Genomic DNA, 19,027 nt, shown 5'->3' with positions numbered 1-19,027 from the left:
TGATTAGTAGTAATACATGACCTCTGTCCTAGGGCTAGGCATGGTGATGAGAGCCTTTGAGTCTAGCACTGAGGAGACAGAGGCAAAGGATCTTGGGGAGTTTGAGGCCAGCTTGGTCTACATATTGTGCTCCAGGACAGTCAAGGCTACATAGAAAGACCCTGCCTCAAAAAAAATGCACTAAAATAAAGTGCTAAACCAACTCTAATACAAAGAGGAATGTGGATAAAATGGAGAATTTTCCACATTATATTTGATTATATGTCTATTTGTTCCAACTTTGAACTTTTCAGGGTCAGGACCTGATATGACTCTCATCTTTGCATGTGCCTGGAATGTAGTAGGAGTTATAGAAGCCACATTTGGCGGGGGGTGGGGTGGGGGGGGTGGGGGGGGTGGGGGGGGTGGTGGAATAAAGAATGACATTGAAGATATGTGTGACTGTGGCTTAGGTTGTGCTCTATACAAGCCCAGAAGGAGCCGCTGTGTTCTGGTTAGCACAGATCATATTGGAGGTATGCAAAACACACCTTGCGCAGTTGCATGTGGAACCTGGAGAAGAGAGCCGGCAAAAAAATTCATCCAAGACACATGTAGATTGAGCTGCACTGAGACTTCCGTGTGTGCAGGAAGAGAGGAGAGTCGGTGTAGACTGAAGACACCAGGCAAAAACTCAGAGGAAAGGGAAGTGTCGAACAAGTGGAAAGGACTTGTGCAGAGGAAGGGAGAGAAGCGGAGGAAAGGCAGACATATCACTTGAGCACTCGGTCATGCATTGACCGCCGTGCTACGGAATTCACTCGGTGAACATCCAGGAGTTAACTGTTCATCTGAAGGACGCAGGTGACGGGAACTGACTCTGGGAGTTCACTTTGTGTGGAAGCTAGGTTCAATGACACAGAGACACCGGCTGGGAGGCCACCACCATCATGCTGCTGCAGGATGATAAAGACAGGTAAGGGACCAAAGGGTAAGATGGCCTAGAAGGTAGAGGCACTTGCCACCACACCTGGGGACCTGAGAGTCGTTGGGACCCATGTGGTAGGAGAAAACTGAATCCCACAGGTTGTCCTCTGACTTCCATGTGTGTGCCATGGCACACACACAGGCATGTGGGTACGTATGAATGCGCAAGTGCATGAACACACACACACACACACACACACACACACACACACACACACACAAAGGAAAAAAGGCTCAGGTAAGATAATGACAAGGTAGATTGAAAGAAGAGGTCAAAGGTGACAGTCTGACTTATTGGCTGCTCCAGATAAGAGAGAGGTGTTAAAATTATTCCAGTAGTGAGCTGGAAGACTGTGGGAATTAATTGTGAGAGGTGAATGGAGGTTTTTGTTTGTTTGTTTGTTTGTTTTATGATGATCTGATCAATGGAATGTGGAGTGTGTTTGAAGAAGACGCAGATTTAGCTATCAACCCACAGGTAGTGGTTTAATCTGTATAGACCAGGCAGGCAATAAGGGTCTTCAATGTTTCATAACACAGTGTGTGTGAACAAGTGGGAATAGTTGATCTAGTTGATGTATTATTGAATTAAAAAAAAAATTCCAAAACCTAATTACATAACATCATTCATAATTCATTGTGCTCGTAATTTTGTGGGCTAGGAATTTGGAAAGCACTTGTCTAGGTGGTTTCATTTCTCACGGTATTTGCTGTAGTGACTGGACCTGGAAGATCCACTTTCAAAATGGCTTCTCCACTCATATACGGGATCTCATTTGTCCTTTAGCTTAAGTCTAGGGGATACACCAGATACTTTAGGTTCCTTGTATCATAATCGGTCCATAATTGCTATCTATTGTGTAATTATATTATATGTATATATGCTAATATGTCTATATAGGTAATCATAGTTACAAGAGGCAGGAAGTGAAAGGCAGCCAGCCAAAGGCCACATTTAGAATTAGCACAGTATCACTTCTGTCATTCTGTTGGTCAAGGATATCACAGGTCCCATTTGGAGAACTGGAGACGTGGACTTTGTCTCTTGGTGGTTGGATGGCACAGTCACTCTGAAAAAAAAAAAAAAGGGGGGGGGGCTTTGGCTCCTAAGGCGCTTGTTCAAATATGTCTGTTAGGCTTCTGACTTGTAAATAAGTTTGGTAGGAAACTTATACTTTGCCACACTAAGACTCACTGCTGTAGAGTATAATGATAATGGGGCCCAGGACCGACAGACGTACATCACAAAAAGAGCAGCTCTAGATGGGGAGTTCCTGCTAACGAATCAGATGAAGAAACAGACTAGAAGCAGTGTGAGAGTTGAGGATGGTGTGGTCAGAGCACCATGCATCCTGAAACAGTGAGAAAGAGAAGTAAGCCCAGGCTGCTGAATTTGGCTTTAAAACCTCCAAGAATCCCTGAAATCTCAGTAGGGTGGACATCTGAATGCAGAACTTTGCAAGTGAAATCCGCAGCTAGAATAAGTTTCATCCGTCTTCCCCAATGACTCTGGCTATTGTCCCACACTCTTCCTTGAAAGGACTGAAACAGCCGTGGCATTGCAGCAAGGTAATCCAACAGCAAATACGGAACAGCACAGTTCCCGGCATCGAACAGCAGCACGAAAATGTTGTGATACACTGTAAAGCCAGGGACAGTGTGAGCAGCAAGCAAATCAGGACATTTTCCTTCTGCTCTTCTCTGTCTTCTATCTGCACAATGCTTTATTTGTCAGGATTCTCCAGAGAGCATGGGTGGATGGGTAGATGGGCGGATGGATGAGCAGGTGGGTGGGTGGATGGATGGATGAATGGATAGGTGGGTGGATGGATGGGTGGTTGGTTGGGTAGATGGATGGATAGGTGGGTGTGTGAGTGGGTGGGTCTGTGGGTGATGAATACACGGATGCATGCTTAGAAGATAGATAGATAGATAGATAGATAGATAGATAGATAGATAGATAGATAGACAGACAGACAGACAGATAGATAGATAGATAGATAGATAGATAGACAGATAAATAGATAGATAGATAGATGGATGAGGTGATGGGCTTCCTGCAAGCTGGAAAACCAGGAAACCTAGGAGTTTTGCTCGGTGCAAGTTCAAAGACTGCACCTAATGTGGGCCTAAGGCAGAAAGACAAGCAAGTGAGTGATACCGAGAAAGGTTTCGGATACCAAGTCTGCCCTCTCATTAAGAGCCTGCCTCTTAATTCCATCGCAATGGCAATTTAAATTTCAACATGACTTTTGGAGGGAATATTCAAGCCTTTGCATTTTGTATTTCTTTTGACGTTTTATTTGGGATGTCAATTCAGCATTATATATCAATATCAACTAGCTCTTTTTTTTTTTAATAAGCATGTGTTAATTGGACAAAGTATTGGATTTCACTGTGACCTTTTCATCCATGCACATCAGCAAGTTCTTCTGTAACAAATCATTCCAAACTCAGTGGCTTTAAAATCATGGGTCAGAAAGCGTATGGGCCAGGTGCCTACTTGGTAGCTACAAATTCATTTGGAAATAATAGTGTCTATTCATTACATGTTATCAATGACTATTTGGGGAACCACAGAGCAGAGAAGAATTACAAAGGCTTCATGAGCTGCCTGTAATATTTACTCTCAAGCCCTTTAGAAAGACACAGGAATCATGAGGCTGGAGAGAGAATTCATGGGAACTGTTTTTGATGGAAGCATGAGGCCGTGAGTTCAGATCCCCAGCACCCACATAAAGGCAGTGTAGGGGTCAGGGAAGGCAGACAGGCAGATTCCAGTGGCCCACTGGCCAGCCAGTCTAGCTGAAGCAGGGAGCTCCAGTTCAGTCAGTGAGAGACTCTGTCTCAAAGGTAAGGTGCAGAGCAACAAAGGATGATTTCTTTTTGTAAGCTTTATTTATTTATTTGTATTTTATTTTTTGAGACAAGTTCTCTGTGTGGCCTTTGCTGGCTTGGAACTCACTATGTAGACCATGCTGGCTGCAAACTCTCAGGTCTGCCTGCCTCTGCCTCCTGAGTGCTGGGATTAAAGGAGCAGTTCTACTTACAACCACAAGTGCATGTTATTACCCATGAGTCAGCTGGGCAGCTTTGTGTGCTCACTCTTGCTTTGGTCATGATCAGCTAATTGTCGTGTGACAGTGTTAAGGGCTGTTATCCATTTAATAGACTTGAGTGGATTGATCATAATACATGATGAAGTCACAAGTGAGGTTTCATGAGATGTTTGCCCTTTGGGAATACTCTGTCCCTTCATTTGTGGACACACCATCCATTTCTTCTAGAGGAAGTAGCTAATTCAAAGGAAGAAGAGGAGGAGGTGGTGGAGGTGGTGGTGGTGGTGGTGGAAGTGGTGGAGGTGGAGGTGGTGGTGGTGGTGGAGGTGGAGGTGGAGGTGGTGGTGGTGGAGGTGGTGGTGGTGGAGGTGGTGGAGGTGGTGGTGGTGGTGGTGGAGGTGGTGGAGGTAGTGGTGGGGGGGGTGGGGGTGGAGGTGGAGAAGGTGGAGGTGGTGGAGGTGGTGGTGGTGGAGGAGGAGGAGGTGGTGGTGGTGGAGGTGGAGGTGGTGGAAGTGGAGGTGGTGGAGGAGGAGGTGGAGGTGGTGGTGGAGGTGGAGGAGGTAGTGGTGGTGGAGTTGGTGGAGGTAGAGGTGGTGGAGGTAGTGGGGGTGGAGGTGGAGGAGGTGGAGGTGGTGGAGGTGGTGGTGGTGGAGGTGGAGGTGGTGGAAGTGGAGGTGGTGGAAGTGGAGGTGGTGGAGGTAGTGGTGGCGGGGCTGGGGGTGGAGGTGGTGGAGGTGGAGGTGGTGGTGGTGGTGGAGGTGGTGGTGGAGGTGGAGGTGGTGGAGGTGGTGGAGGTGGTGGAGGTGGTGGAGGTGGAGGTGGAGGAGGTAGAGGTGGTGGAAGTGGAGGTGGTGGAGGAGGAGGTGGTGGTGGAGGTGGTAGTGGTGGTTGTGGAGGTGGAGGAGGTGGTGGTGGAGGAGGAGGAGGTGATGGTGGAGGTGGAGGAGGTGGAGGTGGTGGTGAAGGAGGTGGAGGAGGTGGAGGTGGAGGTGGTGGTGTGTGCCACAGTACACATGTTGAAGTCAGAAGACAGCTTGTAAGAATTGGTTCTCTCTACCTTAGATTCCTTGGTTTAACTCATGTCTTCAGGCTGCACACTGAACCATCTCCCTGGCTCCATTCCCATCACTAAAGGCCAAGTAGGTCATAAGGGCTGCCCAGATTCAGAGGTAGGAAACAGTTCAGCCTGAAATGAGAGTCGGTATAAGGCCATATTGCAAAGGATTTGGATGTAGGGAGGCACAAGAGTCTGTCTGCCCAACTAGGCTGCCACAGAGAATATAGAAAATAAGGTGGGTTGGGACTTGAGAGGACCTAGGACAGATTTTTATCTGTCTTCAAACTCACTATGTGACTTTTGACTCCTGGGCCAATCTCCTTAGCACTAAATCCTGGGGTTTTTTATTTAAAACCCACCCTTTATTTTTGTTTGCATTCAACAAATGTTCATTTTCTTGAGATGCTTTTAGTAAGACTTGAAAATACTGTTTTCTAATGTGAAATGTTGGGGTCCAGCATAACAGAAAACATCTGCTTTCATTTCATTCCCTTGACAGGGATTCTAAATATTTGTAAGTTACATGAAAAAAGTTACAAAAGTCACACATTTTTTAATGTGAAGAGAAAAGCGTTGCAAATTAGAACAATAAAAGCCTCCTTCCTAAAAAAGAGGCTGCTCTCTTACTGACTTTAAGGAACAACAACAACAGACACCCCTGAGTCCCCAGGTGAAGAGTGGCAATAAGAAATTTGGGTCTGCTGAGTGGTGGTGGCACACGTCTTTAGTCCCACCACTCGGGAGGCAGAGGCAGGTGGATCTCCGTGAGTTCGAGGCCAGCCTGATCTACAAAGTGAGTTCCAGAACAGCTAGGACTGTTATACAGAGAAAACTGTCTCAAAAAAATCTAAATAAATAAATAATAAATAAAATAAGTAAATAAATAAAAGATTAAAAAGAAATTTGCATTAACAACCCCCTAGAGAATACTATGCAAGGGGTGATGCGGACCGGACTTTCTGTGTGCCTGCTAACCTCTCCGGATGAAACTAGGAAGATGTGCCTGGACCAGTCATGAGAGATCCTCAGTCAGCATCCTCCCTACCCAGCCACTGGGCGGGCTCTCCAGGCAACTACCCTCAGCAAGCCCGCACAGCTGGGGCTGGGTTTTGTGGACACCTTCATCCTTTACACTGTGGTCCTCGGTGATACTTTAGACTATACATCAAGACCCAATGTTGCCCCAATCATTAAATAAAGTATTAGTTAGCTCTCTCATTACCAAACCACTGCAGCGTGGTCAGTCCCTTCCTTCCCTCCAGATATAGTTTATTGCTTGGTTGTGTTCTTATTTCCCCTTCCTCTTCTTTTTCCTCCTGTTCTCTTACCAAAATTCTTATCAGACTTTAGAGCAGGATGCATTCGATTTCTAGAAACCACCCATGGCCAATGCTGAGCCTCTCCGACCTCTTCAATACAGACATAATTCTCTTACTTGGCAGGCAGAGTGTGTGGTTAGTGTAGCCCTGACTGTCCTGGAACTCACTCTGTAGACCAGGCTGTCCTCAGACTCACAGAGATCCACCTGTCTCTGCCTCCTGAGTGCTGGGATTAAAGGTGAGTGCTACCATGCCCAGCCCAAATGAAAACTGGTGTATGGTTAGTGCTTAGGTCTGACATGTCATTTATTTATGCCACACTATGTAAACCATCATTATTATGAGTCTTAATCATGTAAGGAAATACTCTGCCTCTGGTTGAAACTTTTTTCAGATAAGGTGTATGAGTGCAGGTGTGGGAACAAGACTAACAGTTACTAGACATTTACCACATGCCTGTCTCCAGCTAGGTTTTCACATACATTCCCTCAATCATCTCTAACGGAAACTTTGTACACATTCTTAAACTGCGTTGAGACTCAGAAAGACTAATTGGTTCAACAACATCTTCCAGTCAGAGGCACTGAAAATGGACTTGGGTCCTGGCTATCTAGCTGCAAACCCCTCCCCTCCCCTTCTTCCTTCCTTCCTTTTCCCTTGTTCCTCCCGACACCCTGGGGACAGGACAGCCTCCTAAAAGTTTGCAGTCTGTAATTATTGTTTTTCACAGTCAATGACATAGTCAGTCAGATTCAGTTCAACTCAACCAAGATTCTGCCTTTGACAGGAATGCTGAGGAAACGCTAAGAACGTCACCCAAAGTGCTTCCCTTCCACTGAGAACATCTTTGCAAAAGCCGCACAAAGTAATTGAGATAAATCTTTCATGGAACTGGTTATTTTTACCCCATGGCACTTCTCTTGGAAACAATTTCCAGGCATGTGAAGTTGTATTTCCTTGAACCTCCTCTAAAATCTCGTCTTTAACTCTCCAGGAAGGACTGCCCCTCATGCCCTGAATACATATATAAGCGGAGCGTTACCTTAGCTTTTTTCAAAGAGCCAGTGTGCTGGGTAAGCTCAGTATAAATCTGATAAGAAAACCTAAGTGAGGCCCCTCAAACTCGGCCTCTGAGATCCAAGCTGAAAACATGCCATGGATCTGTGTCCAATAATAAAATCCTCCTCAAATCTGGGAGCATTCAGCCGGTCCCTGCCATCTCAATCTTTTAAGTGCCTCCTTCCCATGCTCTTTATTCCTTTCCCCAGTCTCTTGCAAAATCTTGTTCCAAAATGTCAGTCAACCATCAGCTAATGGGATGAGAAGTTGCCTCACAATCACAAAAAACTCGTGGTCCTGGCCCAGGGCCCCCATTACTCTTGTGTCCTGAGATGACCTCCCAGCCTCTATGACATAAGAAGACATCTCAGAGCAGCTTTAAAAATGGAGACTCACATTCGTTATTCACTCAAAAGACTAAGAAAAAAATGAACAAGGAAATTTTTGATGGGTCACCAGCCAGGACACTGAAATTTGAACATTGAACAATTAATTTGAGGATATATAAACAGGTTTCATTATATAAATTTTAGGAATATGATATGAATAGTCTATTGCTTTTAATTTGAGAATGTTCATCTCCCAAATACATTCCGCACCACGCTCCACGAGGCCCTCTTACCATGAGCTGGAATCTTTACTCTTAGATTGTCTGTTCTGGCTCATTTTCTTCATCTACCTGTGCTACCTAACTACAGATGGATTCCCTCTCTGATTGGCTTTGTGTGGTTGCCTAGGCTACATTCAGTCCAGTTTCCTATTGTGCTGCTGACTTCCATCATGCCAGGGTTCTTTTTCCTCTTAAAAAGTTTGACTTTTCAAAGCAAAGTCTTTTCAAATTTGTTTTGTTTATATAAGTAAAATTCCTTCTTGTTCTTTGTCCTGCTTCACAATTACAAGCATGTAATCCATAAGGAATTCATTAATGTGTAAGACTGAACCTACTAAGTGGGTGTGGGGGGCATGTGTGTGCATGTACACACACACACACACACACACACACACACACACACACACAATTATGTTCTCTCTCTCTCAGAATCTTGTCACTTCAAACCACTATTTTGGAATGTTTAAGGGCATACGCCAACTCAATAATCAAAATAGTTTTGGAACCAGGAACCCAACATCAGTCTCTAGACCCATGGAATTTATTGCTTGCTCTGTTTTATTTACTTTAATGCACCGACAGGATTTCAAATAAAGACGATTCTGATAAGATGTGATCCATGCCATCATGATTCATTTTGATCATAAAACAATGCTTGCTTTGAATCTGAACTACTAAAAGCATGGCCAGCCTAAGGGTCATGGTCTCCTTGCCTTGACCTGGTAAGGAGGCTATGATTCATGTACACTTCAGAGAAGAGACTGCTGGTTTTCTGCTACATACACATTCCTGTTTCCACTCCACAAATATGTAACTGAGACCCACTGTGGGGCCAAGGCTATACTAGGCTTTAGGACCACAGCGGTGAAGAAGATAAACACAGTTCCTGCCATATGGCACTCGCTGAAGGAAGATAAGTTGGCTGCATAAATGTCTTGTTGAGACATTTGAGGCCCACACAAAACAGAGTGATGGTGAAGTCCCAGGACTCTGCAATCTGACTTAACCCTGTTCTGTCTCAGGCTTAACCACACCAACCTGTTCTGCCTTGTACAGTTGACCCAGCTTTGCTCAGCTGCACATCCCTAAATGACATTAATACTCACATCACGGGGTTATGCGGAAGGTTAAGTGAAGAATAAAAACCCTTGTACGGTGTTTAGCCAAGAGCTTGACTGATGCCCACTAGTAACACTAGCAGATGGGCCACACTGACCTCCACCAGAAAAGACTGTTTCCTCATCCTTTGCTTGGTAAACTCATGGATCCAAATATCCCTAGGAGACTGCAAATTCTCCATGCCCTAACAGCCTCTTCAGTCCAAAGTACAGGTTTGTCCAGTGCTCAGAGACAGTCTGTCTGCAAAGCTAGGCTGGCTAATCCTTAGCAGCCCAACACTGTTCACGGGTTCCTATCACCACGGCAAGGACCCCTACCACTAAGTCCTGACACTCGAAGTCAAGAGACAGAACTCCCCTCCTCACTTCTGAGGCCTGCCACCAGCCACCATGTCTGCAGATGCTGGCCATCTGAACTCTTCCGTTTGTGTGTCAGAAGGCACTTCGTTTGGCTCCATGTGGATTTCGGGAGCAGCAGAACTGGAGCTTTCAGTGATGCCGGAGTCTTCAGAGTTCACAAGGAAACTACCTAGTGATTAACGCTGGGTCATTAATCCCTTGATACAGTCCTGGCTTCAAAACTTATCTCCGCAAACAGCGCTCCACAGTTGCCATATAGCTATGATACTCCTGATGATAACTGTGAGACAGCATGCCCTAACTAGTTGGACCTGCCCACAGATGGTTCTTGGGTTCTTCTCGGCACATGGAGTAACTGTTCAAACCATGATGAGCAGCAGAAAGTGACGCCAGGCGAGTTGTGCTAGATCTAGGTCTCTCCAGAACTACCTGTTCTACCCCACAGGAGAAAGACGTTTACTGGGGTGTGACCCTAAACACCCCATATGCAATAAAAGCTCATGGCATCTGATTTGTTTCCTTCCTTCCCTGAGAAGAGAACTGGCACAAAAAATACTCCTTGGTCCCACCCAGAGCACCCATTCCCAAGGAACTTATCTGTATTAGTCAGGATTCTCTAGAGGAACAGAACTTATAAAGTGAATCTCTCTCTCTCTCTCTCTCTCTCTCTCTCTCTCTCTCTCTCTCTCTCTCCATATATATATATATGGATTTGTGGATTTGTTGAAACAACTTAATAAAGACTTCTGTGGTCCAGCTGATCCAACAACAGCTGCCTATGTAGAGAAGGTCCAAGAATCCAAGAGTTGTTCAGTCCATAAGACTGAATGTCTCAGCTGGTTTTCAGTATACACCAGAATCCCAAGGAAGTAGGCTTTAAAGCCAGTGAAGGAATGGACTTGCCGGCGAGAATGAGAGCAAGCAAGCAAAGAGAGCGCTTTCCCCTTCCATGTCCTTTACAGAGACTGTAAACAGAAGGTGAGGTCCAGATTAAAGGTGGATCTTTCCACCTCAAAGATCCATATTAAAAGTAGATCTTCCTGCTTCAACTTATTTAATGAAGAAACTGCCTCACAGGTGTGCCCCGTCATTTGGATTTTAGTTAATTCCAGACGTAGTGAAGTTGACAACCAAGGATAAGCCACCACATTACCATAGCCAGCCTGGGGGAAGAGGGCGAACGGAACAGACAAGAGATACTCCTAACAGTGACGGTTTGGTATGTTCATTACTCACTGAATGACTAATTTCCTACATAGTACCCGAGAAAGGTCACAGCGTCTTTCTTGGTGGCTTAGTACAAATCTGGCGGGAACGTGTCTTGGTTAGCTTGGCGGAAGAGCAAACTGACAGACAGTGAAGGGTCATCTGTGGAGGCTCCATCTTCCACAAAGTTCTCACTGTGTGAGACTCGGGGCCGTGAGTATGCAAAGCAGCCCAGGGCGGTGCCACCGACCAGGAGCCGAGAGCCCTGGCTGCCCAGGCACATACCGGATGGCTGCAGCCCACGGAGTCCACTCCCTCTGCTGACTCTCCATGGACGCGCCCCCAGGAAGCCTTCCTTCGCCTGCTGAAGAGTGTCCCCAGGGAAGCGTGTGTATGGACCTCCTTAGTGTGAGAGAAGCAAGCCCCAGAAAGTGAGTCTGAGTGAGAGCTTAAGGTTCCTACTCACACGGAGTCCATGATGCTCTCTCTACACACCGAAGGTGGTAATAGAGGCAAACACACCGCAGACGCTGACGTCAGCACTTCATCAGACCGTTACTCCACCCCTGAGTATAGCCAAGAGTTGAACTCACGCAGGGAATGTCATCTTATTCTTTTTTTTAAAGATTTATTTATTTATTATGTATACAGAAGAGGGCGCCAGATCTCATTACAGATGGTTGGGAGCCACCATGTGGTTGCTGGGAATTGAACTCAGGACCTCTGGAAGAGCAGTTGGTGCTCTTAACCTCTGAGCCATCTCTCCAGCTCCGTAATCCTATTATTCTTAGGCAATTCCATACATGTATATACGGAGTGCCGGGCATTTTCACCATTATTACCCTGTCTCATCCTGGCTTGTCTCTCACTGACACTTTCTCCCCCAACAAACCCACCCCTCCCTACTGTGATGCCTGCCTGACTTTTCTTTTTGACTGTTTGCTTCCTTCTTCCTTTCTTCCTCCCTCCCTCCCTCCCTCCCTTCCTTCCTACCTTTCTTCTTTCCTTCTTTCTTTGTGACTAAGTTTAATCAGGGTTGCTTACATGAGCTGGACGGTGAGTTACTTACTGGAGCATGGGCAACTGGTCAGTGGTTACGTCACTGAAGAAAATGCTCCGTTCACTGCCCATGGTCCAGTGAGGGTGGGCTCCCATGAGGAAAGGGTAACGGGCCAAATCTTGTGAAGGTCTTGTGCATGTAACCACGGCTGCAATAAGTTCATGAATGGAGTGGTCACGTCCTGTCCTGAAGACACTGCTTTTCTAAGACTCCTTCTCAAACGCTGGCTCTTACGGTCTCCTTCCCACTCTTTTGCAAAGTTCGCTGAGCCTTAGAGGGGATGAGAAGAGAGAGATTGCTTTCAGGACCCAGCATTTCACAGTCCCTTTTATTCTCCACACTTTGGTCTCCTCAGTCGCCACTGCCCACTGCAGAAGGCAGTTTCTCTGATGAAGGTCCAGGCAGCATTAATGGTTAGTATAAGTATAAAATTTTTAAATTGTAAATACTTATTCAATGTGTGTATGTGCACACACATGTGTGTGCCTACGCGCACACACACTTATTTGTGCCACCGTGCATGTGTGAAAGTCAGGAGACAACTTGCATAGTCTGTGCTCTTCTTCCACCATGTGAGTCCCAGGGGCTGAACTCGGGTCATCAAGTTTAGCGGCAAGCACCTCCGCCCACTAAGACATCTTATCATCCCGAAATAGAAGTATTTAAAGGGCAGTTTGACACTGCGTCCATTTCGCAAAGCTACAACAGTATGGTCTCCCCTAGGACCTTTGACCTCCCTAGTCATGGGTTCTTGTTTGTGTACAGTACCAGGCATGAGTTTCCTCATGTGGAGTAGATCTCAAGTCAAATCAGAAAGTGACTGGCGACCCTCATAAGAGCTATTAGATGCCACGATGGCACCATTGGACACATCTTGCTGGCGGGTCATTATTGTAGCTTGTTCAGTCCCCAGATGGTTAGGAACATTGATGACTTTTCTTATCAGTTTGGTTAGCACCACCCTCCAGCACTATGAATGCTAGCCAGTGAAGAGGGAACGCCAGGTCAGATCCAAACGCATTTCTCAATACCCTGTATCCTAAGTGTATGGTGTCTGCAGCAACAGGGTCTTGGGATTGAGTTCTGGTGGGTGACCAAGGGCATTCACAATACCCTGCAATGTTTTGGGGGCCTTCGAGGCCTCCCTAACCAACACTTTGCAGAGAGGTACCCCACAACTGGATCTTGGATTTTGTTTAATAATCTTTGGCTCCTGAAAGGAGCATTATCCGTCCAATCACGGTGCCTCCATTCAAACTTTTTAAATTACGTTTTTAATAGGTTTATAAAATAATGGGTAGGTTTCCATACATCTTTTTCATGCATCCTTGGTTTTGGTGTAAATACATCTGGCTATCACACATGAATAAAGGAGGATACAAGAAAGCATAGGATCCTGAAACTTCTGCCCACAAAGCACTCACATTTACCAGCTGAAGCAATTCATGTGTGCTGTTGGACATTTGGGGCGCGGAGCATGGTCACAAATATTACAGACATTCTACGAGAGGCTGAGTCCATTTCTCCATCCCTTGACTCCATGCTTGGCCAGGCATCTTACTTTGACTAACAGACACTGGCAATTTAATGTAAGCAGAGGCCTGACATATGCTGTGCGCAGACGCTTTTTCTCTCTTGATCCTTTGTGGCAGGTCCTTTGAAGCAGCTTTCGCTAAAAGCATCGACTCCTCTCTTGGGTCCACATGGTAAGAACATCACGGTGAAAGCCTAGCATCTCTGCCTTCCTGTTGCACCTGCCCCCTTTACCTTGCCTCTGTATGTGGTCATCACAATGGAGTGTCTGCCCGAAGGGGTGTCTGTCTTCATAGCCTGACTTATCCCTCTAAAAGGCTGAAGGCACAGAGACAGCCCATTGCCTTAAACCTGCAGCCACCTTGGCTATCAGAAGCAACAAGGCCTCACAGGACACGCCACCCACAAAGTGAGAGCCATGGCTGCTGATGAAAAGCCTCTCTCCGGAGCAGATGGCCTTTTAGGGACCAGGCGGATCTCCTTGGGTGAGGACGGTGGTTAGTAGGTTAACGAGCCAAGACAAGGATGGGAAGCTCACACCTTGACCAGGACGGCCTGATTATGCAAACTTCTTGCCCCATGCCTTCATTTTTTCCCTCTATCTAAACCCAAATAAAGGGGCAGCTGGAACCCTTTGTTTGTCCCCCCCCCCCCAGATCATGGATGGAACCTCTTCCGCCTTTTATCATCACTCATCTCTTGAGTGAGCACGGCAGAAGGAGGGCTGAGCAGAGCTTGTTAGCGTTTCAGAGCTGAAGCTTCTACCGTGAAACTCTGGGTACACTTTCAGAACCTAAGATGGACGTAGAGGTCAGAAGAGACACCATGGACTGAGTGTAAGCAAGGTCATTCTCACTACCCCACTTCAGCTGAGCCAGCCCAGACACAAGTACTGTTTGTTCAATGCATGTGTTTGGGAATGTTTTATCTATCTATCTATGTATCTATCTATCTATCTATCTATCTATCTATCTATCTATCTATCTATCTATCTAACGTGTACTTACTGATACATATATATATACATACATACATACACACATATATATATTTGTCTGTAAATATGTCTGTGCACCACGTGCATACTGGTGTCTAAAAAGTCAGGAGGGGGCGTTAGATCTCCTGTAACTGGAGTTACAGATGGCTGAGAGCCATAGTGCATGCTGGGAATTGCACCTGGGTACACTAGAAGAGCAGCCAGTGCTCTTAAGTGCTGAGCCATCTCTCCAGCCCGTCAGAGTGTTTTTAAGCTACTAAATTTGGGGGGTTATAAACATTTTTTTGTTTACAAGCTGGCTTGTAAACATTTTATTCTCCGGAATGAGAAGGAGCCCTGACTTTTTTTTAGAGCTTCAATGTCTACCTCAGTTTTAAATGTCATGAGTGCACTGTAATTTATTAAACTATTTTCTTATTGTTAGAATTACATTTGCTACCAAATGTGTGACATCACATTTATTACAACTATAAATGACATTCTCATAAACATCTGTGTGTATATATTGTTAGCCAGATTTCTAGTGTTTCATAATAACAGAAGCTTCCCCTATGAAAGTAGACTTATGAAATGAGAATTGGCTAGATCAAAATGTAAGCTTTTTAATATGTACTAAATTATATGCTAAAAGGTTGTACAAATCCTCACACACATACATGTGTATACATTTGACCATGCTTCCATACATTCATCAGATACACTTAAATAAAAATAGATTTGTAATAAAACCTGTAAGCATGATTATGACCCTGTAAACAACCCTTACAAGTCACTACCAAGTACAACCCTTTAATAATATCTTTGTTAATCCACGGGGATTATTTTTCATTAAATTTTAATTTCTTTACAAATTGATGTTGAATTTTTCATACATTATTAAGAATTTTTACACAATAGAGTATACATGATGAATTTTTTTTTGTATTAAGTTAAATCCAACTTGAGTGCCCCATGGGACATAATTGGCAGGAAGTTCAATATTCCATTTCTGTTCCCTGCCTTAGAATGTGGGAAAGTGTGCCTTATGGGATATTGGGAGGTGGGAAGCTCTGTACTGGTGGCTCATCTTCCTCCATACTGAGCCAGGAGAAGCTTCACCAGTTTCCCATGGCCTTGAAGTAGCTGGGTTTCCACACCTCCACATCTTATTGAAGACGCTATGCCTTGGAGACCTTGGCGTTCCCGCTCAAATCTTTAACCATCTGTTGTTTAGCCAATACCACCTTCTGTCAGCACTATAAAAAATGAGATGTAGCTCTCTAGTTCTCTGTGCTTGGCAAGGTTATAATTCAGGAAATTTTAAGTGTGGCACCTGAGGTGTGAGGAAGTGATTTGGAGAATGGGGACAAGAGGTTATGTGTGTCCAGCATGCTTTCTCCAAATGATGGAGCCCTATTTCAAAAGATACACATTTTAACAATTAGACATTTAACATAAGCCAGATATATGGGTATGTATCCGTAACCCTAGGAATCAGGAAGCTGAGGCAGGAGAATTGCCATAAGCCCAAGGCTAGCCTGGGTTACATGCTGAGACTTCATCTCAAAAAGCAAAAGTGAAAACAAAGGTCATCTGGGGGCCAGAGGTCAAAGAAACATGATCCATAAGTGTTAGGCCATAATTCTGCATATTTCTTTCGTGATCAAGAAAAACAATCAAGTCAGAGATGTCCCTGAGTAGTGTGACACTTGCCTCGGCAGGCCCATGACTACACACTCAACCCTGAGGGGGGATCACGAGTCTGATTAAGATAGAACGTAACATAAAGTCAAACTCAGAAGACATTTCATGGTGTATTTCAATATACTACTGGGGTCCTCTATTCTCACCCCCAATACTTTTTCAGACACCCATCTTTGGGAAAGTTTTACTTCCACCAAGCTGCAGAGGGTCCAGCTTCATCAGTCTTCAAGGCCGTGGGCAGATGTTAAAAACCCAGTCACAGTTGCTCGTTCCCAAGGAGAATAGCCTTGTCCTCAGCTTGGGTCAGGGAGCAGAGGTAAATAGCCAAGTCGTTATGAAACCCGCTGACTGGCCATCTGTTGTCACACCTGCCCTGAGTCACATCGGTCAGATGAGGCAGGGGCCGTGGTGCCTGCATCAAAATCAAATGAGATGTTGGTGAGGAGAGGAATGAAGGCAGCTGACACCCATTTCCCGAGGGACCCCGAGTGTCCTGGCTCTCAGAGTGAGATGTCGTCTTCTCTAAGGATCCTGAACAGAGGAGAAATGGAAAGTATTCCAAGTCCACCATGCCCCCGACAGTGCTGAAACTAAGTTATAAAGGTGGGCAGAGGTGGGTCAGCAAGATGATTCAGAAAATAAAGGCACTTGCTGGCAAATACGATAACCTGAGTTTGGTCCCTGGAACCTACTTGGTGGATGAAGAGAAAGTTGTCCTCTGACACTGTGGCAGTGTGCTCTCCTGCCACTACACACACACACACACACACACACACACACACACACACACACACACACACACACATTAAAAAATAAACAGGATGGGGCCCTTGGGAAGCAGAGCAGGTTAGGACTTGGGTTGTCACAGGATCAGACAGGCGTGCTTAGAAGTCTTCTCTTTTTCCAGGCCTTCCTATGGCTCTGCTTGAGCCATGAAAAAAAATTAGGTGCCTATTTAGAAGGAACAGAAGAGCCCAGAAGCCTCTGGACTCCAAGAGGCAACATGTCAATGACGTGCTCAGCAGCCTGCAGGATGATGAAACCTCCCAGGCTGAGAGAGAAGTTCATGGCCAGGAATGCCTGCTCCCGAGAGCTCGCTGATTGCCATCCTCCCCGTTAGCAAAAACAGATGTGTGCTTGCAGAGAAAGTAAACATTTGAGCTCAGTATATGTTCCTCTTTGCAGATCTCGTTTGGCACTTCAATATGAGCAGATCGTCTCTGAAGCAGAGTGGAACTTTCCTATAACGTCGGTGGCAAGTGACAGACTCACATCTGTAGATTAGGTTAACTGTTATAGCGAACGTCTACCCAGTAGATCTTTTTCTCTCCCGTGAGAAGACTCGGAGCTGTAACTCTACTGACAGGGAATAAACAAGAGAGGGTGAGATGTAAGAAAGATCTTGTGTGTGAATCTTAGTTTTAACACTTTTCTGTATAGCCTGCGGCAAAGCCAGTTAACCTCGGTGCCTCCATCTGTAAAATGGAGTTTTTATTTAAAAAACAGAAGTTTGAAGTGGACATGAGCATGAGCTCAATTGCACGTCCTAGTGAAACAGGGCCCTGGCAGAGAACAGAGCACCGGGATGTTTCTCTGAAGAGCCACCATTGTGTACACTCGTGCTAAAGAAGTTAACAGGATGCTGTGCCCTGGTGTGGCCACCTTTCCCATACTCTAGTGCTTCTTCACCCATTCATCTGTCTCAAGATTCACAAAGGATCCAGACCCGAAGTGTGAGCCACTGTACAGTGGAGATCCTGTCGTATGTATCTCCACCCTGTGCTTATCGTCAGATTATCCCACGGTGCTTGAAGAAGTAGTCTCCAATAACTTAGTACCCGGGTTTGTCTCCATTCACTATTCCATAATATTTATTGATACCTACAGTGTGCCACGCACAGATAATGACACAATAATGATAGCCATAATTCAGTCATTTTGAGCCGGGCGGTGGTGGCGCACGCCTTTAATCCCAGCACTCGGAAGGCAGAGCCAGGCGGATCTCTGTGAGTTTGAGGCCACCCCACCCTGGACTACCAAGTGAGTTCCAGGAAAGGTGCAAAACTACACAGAGAAACCCTGTCTCGAAAAAAAAAAAAAAATTGGTCATTACGAAGTACATAGTCTCATGATTCATCTGCTCTAGATGTGACCACCCAGACTATTCATCACCCTAAGCTTGTTTTCTAAGGTTTAATTATTGAATGTCCAGTGCACATATGTGTATCATGTGCATTCAGGAGCCTGTGGAGTGCAATGAACCAAACCCAGGCCAGAAGACTGGGTTTGCAAGAGCAGTCAGTTCTCTTAGCCTCTGAGCCAGCTCCCAGCTCGAGGTTAGTCTTTAAACCCAAGAAACACCCAGTATCCTCAGAAAAGACAAGACCCTAGCCCATCATCTCACCCTACTCAGTGACTTCCTGCTTCCTCTGCGGCAAAACCAGGGCAGAGCAACCCTTACCACAATCATGCGTGTTTTCATAGAAGTTGCCTTGGAAACCATGTTGCTACCCTCTAGTGGCTGATATTCAAGCCCCCTCTGGAGGTTCTGAGAATCCAGTCAAAAGTCACTCAGGGTCTATCGTCTGTCCTGGGACCCTGGCACCCACCTCCTCTTTCTGGGTTTTCTGAAGACAGGAGTCGGAGTCTATCTAATGCGTTAGTGGGTACCTGTTGGCGCCTGAGTTAAGTCTGCCACCAAGCTGGACATGCATGTAGGTCGCACTGCGAAGTTCCTATGACCAGGCTGCAACAGGCTTGCCAGTGGTTACAACAGATGAATTTCCCCTCCTTCCATGGCTATGAGACAAGCTGCAAGTTCAATGCAATGTGTGAGCGTGGTAAATTACCATGTAGGGGAGGTCTGGTTATTCTCTGCACACCCACCTGCCCTCTTGTTAACTTTCCCTTTTTTAACATATTTTTTTTATTAATTTTGCATACCAATCACAGATTCCCCTCTCTTCCCTCCTCCAGCCCCCCAGCCTTCCTCCTCAATCC

General features: G+C 45.6%; 1 protein-coding gene across 2 annotated transcripts in view; it reads left to right on the top strand.

Annotated features, from left to right (window-relative positions):
- The window catches only part of Washc3 (WASH complex subunit 3), a 100,359-nt gene extending 82,934 nt beyond the window's left edge, over positions 1 to 17,425 (top strand). For both annotated transcript variants that reach the window (XM_037196853.1, XM_037196852.1), the window contains exon 7: positions 17,213 to 17,425. In XM_037196853.1, coding sequence (XP_037052748.1) covers positions 17,213 to 17,312 — 100 coding nt within the window. In that variant the 3' untranslated portion in view covers positions 17,313 to 17,425. The remainder of the gene's footprint in view (positions 1 to 17,212) is intronic.
- The last annotated feature ends 1,602 nt before the right edge of the window (positions 17,426 to 19,027 follow it).

Source organism: Peromyscus leucopus, chromosome 18 (assembly GCF_004664715.2).
Source record: "Peromyscus leucopus breed LL Stock chromosome 18, UCI_PerLeu_2.1, whole genome shotgun sequence".
NCBI lineage: Eukaryota > Metazoa > Chordata > Mammalia > Rodentia > Cricetidae > Peromyscus > Peromyscus leucopus.
Note: the sequence above shows the minus strand (reverse complement) of the source record. Positions and strands in the feature narration are given on the sequence as shown.